The 6652-nt window shown below is 33.5% G+C and overlaps 1 protein-coding gene across 2 annotated transcripts; it reads left to right on the top strand.

Annotated features, from left to right (window-relative positions):
- Window positions 1-691: 691 nt before the first annotated feature.
- On the top strand, window positions 692-6066 carry LOC124199545. 2 transcript variants are annotated; one of them, XM_046595377.1, is made up of 6 exons: window positions 692-814; window positions 1244-1455; window positions 3043-3218; window positions 3289-3483; window positions 4099-4329; window positions 5208-6066. In XM_046595377.1, exons 2-6 carry the CDS (start codon window positions 1260-1262, stop codon window positions 5343-5345), a joined length of 936 nt encoding a protein of 311 aa, XP_046451333.1. In that variant the 5' UTR covers window positions 692-814; window positions 1244-1259; the 3' UTR covers window positions 5346-6066. The 2 variants fall into 2 exon arrangements, with proteins under 2 accessions (XP_046451333.1, XP_046451332.1); XM_046595376.1 differs by having other exon boundaries at window positions 698-1455.
- Window positions 6067-6652: the final 586 nt, after the last annotated feature.

Below are 6652 nucleotides of genomic sequence, written 5' to 3'. Positions count from 1 at the left end.
CGTTTTCCCAAGCTTTGGGTGATTTAGTTGAAATTTCTTCTCTCGAAAGAGAACGAATAAAGGCCTATACACTGTTAAAAATTTCCACAGTTTTCTGGTATAAAACGTTACCGGTTGGTTCTGCCAGAGTGATGGTGTGCATTTCTAGCTGTTTTATTCCTGCGGAAGCATGTATCAATTATCTGTATGCAAGGAGGCCTGGGGCTATGTGGAACACTTTTTTTTTCACTGCCAATTTTTTAAAAGAAAAATTAAGAAAAAAATAAAAGTATGGGAATGATACTCTGGCATTTATTTATATTTGGTAAAATTAAAAAATTTTCTGGTAGAATTATTTGATAGCTATTTAATAAAATCTTAGAGGAAAAAATTAAGAAAAAAATTGGGGTTAAACTAAACAGAGCCAGGGGATTTCCCATTTTTCTCCTGAGTGCTGCAACGACTTATATTTAATATTCGAATTATATTTATAAAAAACGCACTGGTGAAAAAGGAAATTCTTTTTTCTTTCAAAGTGCTACTTTTCAAGTGGAGATAGGTACTACCAAAAAGACACTTAAAGCCTATATTTTAGTGGCTAATTTCTCTTCACAGTTAGTGTTAGTAATCAAGCGTGTGTATGTATATGTAATCCAAGTTTTCTCTATAAATACCAAATCGCAATATAAGTATGTAAATACTTAATTTTTGCCTTCAGTTAATACAAGTACCTCGAGTAAAGAATTAGGTTTAGTACAGCAGCACTTTTTCGTACTTCGCGTGGATTTTAATAATAGGGTTTTTCATGCAAGTACCTCGAGTACTTGTAATTGTAGTATGTTGGCACTTATTCAATATATCACGTGATTTTTAATAAAAGGCTTGTAAATAGACCCAAACTACTGATAGTTTTAGTAAAGCTACGCGTGTATTCCTTTGTGCATATTTTATACTTGACGAAAGTTGTCATACTTGTTTCTTGAAAAATAGTAATCGAGTAGGCATTCAATTAAAATAATAATAGTGTTTTGCATGTTTTTTAAGTGGATTTGCAAAAATAAGTGGCGTGGGCCACTGAACTACTTAGTGTTTCAGTGTCAAACCACCACTGTGTGTTTTTATTTCAAATTTATACACCCAAACAATGAGTAGACAACCCCCCGTACCGATTTCTGGCAACTACCCCACTCTTAATTACAAATTAATTTATTCTCGTTATATTTCTTCGTTCATAACATTTTATTTTCTATGCCTTGTATTTTAGGTCTCTATTTGTTCAAATGTTCTTCATTGCTTCACGCCGTTATCGACAGTCAATGCCATGTTTGATCTTTATTGTTTTCATCTTTGCTTTTTTCCATTTCTGGTCTCTCAATTCTTGGAATTCTGACATTCATCTTTATAATTTGATGGAAGAGTTTTATGGGGAGCACTCAGCCGCGGAATCATCGTTTCCCGATTCATTCTGTACTCTCGGTAATATCTTAGATCTTTTATGTTAAAGTTTGGGTTTTTTCAAATTTTGTCAATTTTTTTTTGGGGGGGAGGGACCGCTTTGCTTTCGTTTTTTGGGAAAAAGTGAACCTTAAAAAACTATTTCTCCCAAAAGTTTGTTTGGCCACCCCTCAATGAAAATCGAAAATGAAATCTTTTTTCCGGATTTGATTCGCCGAGTTATTAGCAATCTAGTAAAGGGCTCATTTGGCCAATTTTCCACCCAGCCTAGTCGCCATTTTTTATCACTTCCTCGAGTGGATGACAGCCGAAGCATACGAGTTCTCTGCACCTCGGGCTTCAAAATATTGGCTACTAGACTATATGAGAGGGCCTACAGCATATCCCTTGGCCTTAGGTGAAGGCCAAGAACGCGTAACTTTGGCAAACTTTTGTGAAAATTAGTTTTTTTATGTTCCCTTTTCCCAAAAAGCAATACCTTTTATTTTGGGCTCCCCCCCCCCCGAAAAAAAAATTGCCAATATTTGAAAAAAAACCAAACTTTAACATAAAAAATCTCCCGAACGGAAGGGAATATTACAGTAAAAAATAATTATAATAGTTAAAGTAGCTAGATTATTCATTTAATTATACAGAGCCTTTATAAAAATTTGTTTACGGATTATAGTGTAAGAGTTGTGAATGAATTTAAAATATTGGTGGTGATACTGGACTAGACGGAATAGATAAGCAATATCTAAGATGCTCCTCCCACTTCTCCAATTTGTCCAGTCCTCTTCCCCAACTTCATTCGTTAATTTTCTTCATGTTAACTCATTGTTTTTAAAATTTAATCTACGCTACAATAGATGTTTTATTGATAAAGTATTTAGAGAATTCGTTTTTCCATTAATAACTAGAAACCAAAATGTTATATAAACAAACGCTCTTTAAACTAATATAATTTATTTCCGCATAACATTGTTACAAACTGAATTATAGACAAAACAAAGTTTTTGTCCTGTTTGACCCCGCTTACCCCGACCTTATTTTCTCGTTTTTTTTATTTTTAACCACACTTCTTTACTTTACCTTCCCTTTAAACATCAATTAGTAATTTACCTGCGATATCGCAAATGTTACGCAATCCTATTGCCTAATGCTAAAATGAAACCAATCGATGAAGAAATGGCCATAAAAACAAACTGATTAATCCTCTGTCATATCACCGTTTCATTTAATAGCTATTGCTAGTTTATTGGGCATCGATGCAATTGTCTGATTTTCGGCCATGGTTATCCATAGTTTAGAAAGCCGCGCCAACAAACATTGTCGGAGGGGAAAAAGGCTAGAGGGTAAAACTTTATAAAATCAAGCAAATAAGGTAACTCAACATCTACCACAGGCTAATACCATCCGCCAATACACAGTAAAAAGGCGAGTTTTAGAGCTACACCTAACAAACTTGCAGCCACAACTGTATAAGTATATTTGCTCTTAATTTTAGTAGGCTAACATCGGGAAATATTTTAAGTAGGATTTACTTAATGTATACGAACATAGTAAATTTAGCGTGAAAAATTTATATATTTTTAATTCTTAACCCACGTTTGCATTGAAATGCAATAGAATTCGCAAACGCCAACCGTTTACAACAAGATCACCCATGTGTCGTCGAACTCATCAGAAATTTTTTTTTGCATCAGCCAGCCCCACTGGAGTATTCACTTAATCTTTCTTTTCCTGCTGTATTAGATTCATCTTCTGGTCAATCCAAAGTAATCCTAACTCTCCTGAACAATCAAGTAGGTTTGCTACAGCTGCTGAGACATTTAACGTTAACACTTATTTATTCTTATTTCTATATGTCTAAAGTCAGGAGCTTTTTTCGTTGAGTGTGGTGCATTAGATGGTGAATATGGCTCTAATACGCTTTACATGGAACGGTACCTTCAGTGGAAAGGAATACTGATCGAAGCAAACAGAGAATTATTTAAAGAAATCTTAGCAAAACGACGTCATGCTTGGTCTCTTCCAGTTTGCCTGAGTACTGAACCATACCCTACTAAAGTGAGTAATATTCTATCCTTATTTGTTGCTTTAAATTAAAAAGAAGTTCGCAATTATCACAAAAGGAACAGAGAAATTTTGGAAATCTACAATATATTAATTGGTCATGCACTAATATATTAACACTTTTTGTCACGCTTAATTTGTTGGTACTTGTTACACGGACCTTCTGTGGGTCTCCGAAGCCACACTTAAGGTTATCATGAAAAGTAAATGAGTAATTGTACCTTATTTCTCATATAATGGATCTGACTCACATAAAATACATCAGTGAAAAAGAAGGGATCATAAAAAAATTTCAGGTCTATAGTCACTGAGAAATCATAAATATATCATGTGAATCCAAAGTGATTTCACATCATTCCATCATGATGTAGGAAAGTGAACTCATTTGGATTCTTATAAGCACTCATGATTTGGGCTATTTCCACCGTATTTTCTACTCGTTTGGTGAAAACTTTCGTGGTTACTGTAAGTGTACCAAAGTATGTGTGGTTTCTCGACTTTTTGTACCTTAATTTTGCAGATTTCCAATAAATTGAAAACTCGCATTTTAAGGTCGAAATTCTTGAATGCTAACTTTACAAACTGTAAACATAAAAAAAAATAATTTAGGTGCAATTTGATGCAAATGACGAAGCAGGAAAAATTTATGAACCAGGAAAAGATGAAACATCAGTTCAACAAGAGAACGTATCAAATTGGCTCATTGAAGTACAATGCTTTCCACTCTACTCAATTTTGTTAGCTGTGGGCCAGACTCGCGTGGAATACTTTAGTCTCGACGTAGAGGGTAGTGAAATCAAAATCCTCGTCAACATACCCTGGAATCATGTTGAAATAAAGGTAAATAAAGAATAGTCTTACATAAAAAATCAGTTTTGTTTCTCTACACAATTGCTACCTAACTGGACTACACTTGTAATGTACCCGGGAAAGTGCAGTTTCGTGCGGAATAAACTATAGTGGGCCTATTCAAACTGATAACGCTCTTATAAGGTGTATCATAGATAAGTGCGTGGTACACTTTTCAAGTCCAAAAATAAATACCGAAGCTAGTCCGACGGCACTTTTTTCACATAAAAAATTAGTGGATTCTTAACCCATCTAAAAACACCTTCGTTTAATCACTGCTAGATTAATTTTTTACAATCGAAAAGTTTTTTATTAAATAATTATCAGGTATTTTAGCCATCCTTATTGGGACTTGATTTTCATTGACTAAGCGGAAATTTATTTCTGATTTATATACAATATTATTTATCATTCTATAGACTTTTGCGTAATTTCCTAGTCGACTAGTTGTTATTAGGTAAGGCAAGTTGACTTATTGTGATTAGGGTCGTTTTATGAAATTTAAATTTGTTTAAAATATACCTGGTAAGAATCACTTTTTTACGCTGATTCTCATGGTATTTTTAAATATTTTTAAAATGACTACGGTTTCCTGCCTACGGCTGTCTACAACCCTCTTTCGCCCTTAGAGCCTAAAGGTGAAATACGAAAAGGTTGATTTTGGTGAGCGTCGTCTACGAGTCGAAAAGTGTCTTTTTTAAATCTTTAGAACGGCTTGTCATATATTGTTGAAAAGTTGAAAACTAGTGCACATGATGATAATGCACACATGGTAATATTTTCAAATAAAAAAAATCAGTGCTATATAAATAGAAATTCTAGCCCCATACATTCTCCCCTAATTATATTTATCATTATTTCATTTACAGACGCTGACAGTGGAGATCACGACACGAAACCAACGAGACTTACACGATCTTACAAGATATATGGAAAAACAAGGATATGAAAATGTTGAATTGATGGACGGACCTGGATATTACGACATAGTTTTCATCAAACGTTGATTGCTCGTAGAGGGCAAGTGGCTGTTTAAGATTGTCAATTTCTGAGCATTCTTCTCGAGTCTTAGCTATCACAAATTCTTTATACAATTCAAATCACATATTTTTAGGGAATACATGAGGGACTCAACATACTTAAGATATTTTTCGATTTAGGTGAATAAAACACTTTGTCAGGTAGTGTTGGGTCTCAACTAAAACTCAATTTTTTTGAAATATTGGATTAATATATAGGATCCACCTACATGGTATAAGAAGAGTAGGAGAGAGTTGTACTAGTTGGCTCACTTTTTTGTTTTTGTTATTCTGCTTATATCTACAATTTTGAGTATTTTAGGCCTTACGGTGTCTCGCGCGGGAATCTTTTTAGTAGACTATTGCGACCTATTTTTAGGATGATCCAATATTTAAAAACTAAACATAAAAATACAGAACCGTTTCACTTTTTTTAAGAAAAAATCGTGGATAAAGAATATTCCTTTGTCTTTCCGAGAAAAACAAAATGAAACTCGTAGGTCCAATCTAAGTCTACTAAAAAAAATTCCGCCGCGAGAACCATAGGGCCTATCTCCCGCGGGTTAAAACACCACTTTTTCACGGGGGTGATCCAATACCTGTGGTGGGTACAGTATTTCAAGTAATTATTATCGTGACTAAATTATATCCTATTACTGTAATAAAATTAATCCGAAAATCGAAATAAAAATAAACTAAATACTAAAAAATGTAAGAATTTTCTAAAAAGAACGTGAGGGAGATTATCATGCAAAATATGCTTTTCCAAACTTAGAAAGCGTCATACAAAACAGTTACTATCATATCAAATTAAGTGTAAGAATTTTCAATACGAAAAATGTCAAAGTTCCAACTGAAAAAGTATGAGTTCCCATTTATAAGTTTAACATTACTAAAACTAGAGTAACCCATTGAAAGAAACTCCGCTTGAAATTTTATAGACGTGGGTTCAATTTGTGATGACTATTGTCTCACTTGTAAGTAGGGTTTAGTTTGTGTTAAATTTTTTGGCGGCATTTCTTCTTACAGAAAGAACTTTAAAGGACGATTTTGCATAGTTTCTCTTTTTTCTCTATAATGACCACCAATGGTTTTAAAAAATTTACCACAAATAAGTTTGTTTTGAATATGACGTAAAATGTCTACAGGGTAAAATTACCCCTTGTTATCAAGGTAACTTGCTCCGAAATAAAAGGGTTTTAGAAATGTTACATTTTTTTTTGTTAAGAATCTTAACTTGAAAGAAAGAATCTAAGAATCTAATCTTTTGTTTTATTAAATATAAATCTTAACGT

Source organism: Daphnia pulex, chromosome 8 (genome assembly GCF_021134715.1).
Source record: "Daphnia pulex isolate KAP4 chromosome 8, ASM2113471v1".
NCBI lineage: Eukaryota > Metazoa > Arthropoda > Branchiopoda > Diplostraca > Daphniidae > Daphnia > Daphnia pulex.
The sequence above is the reverse complement of the archived record's forward strand: the minus strand, read 5'-3'. Positions and strand labels throughout refer to the sequence as shown.

Bases quoted from the DNA above. Each gene is read 5' to 3' on its own strand.
- LOC124199545 (XM_046595377.1), top strand. From the start codon at position 1,260: ATGTTCTTCATTGCTTCACGCCGTTATCGACAGTCAATGCCATGTTTG. The intron at 3,219-3,288 runs GTAGGTTTGCTA...ATATGTCTAAAG, and splicing joins TAACTCTCCTGAACAATCAA to TCAGGAGCTTTTTTCGTTGA. The intron at 3,484-4,098 runs GTGAGTAATATT...AAAATAATTTAG, and splicing joins CTGAACCATACCCTACTAAA to GTGCAATTTGATGCAAATGA.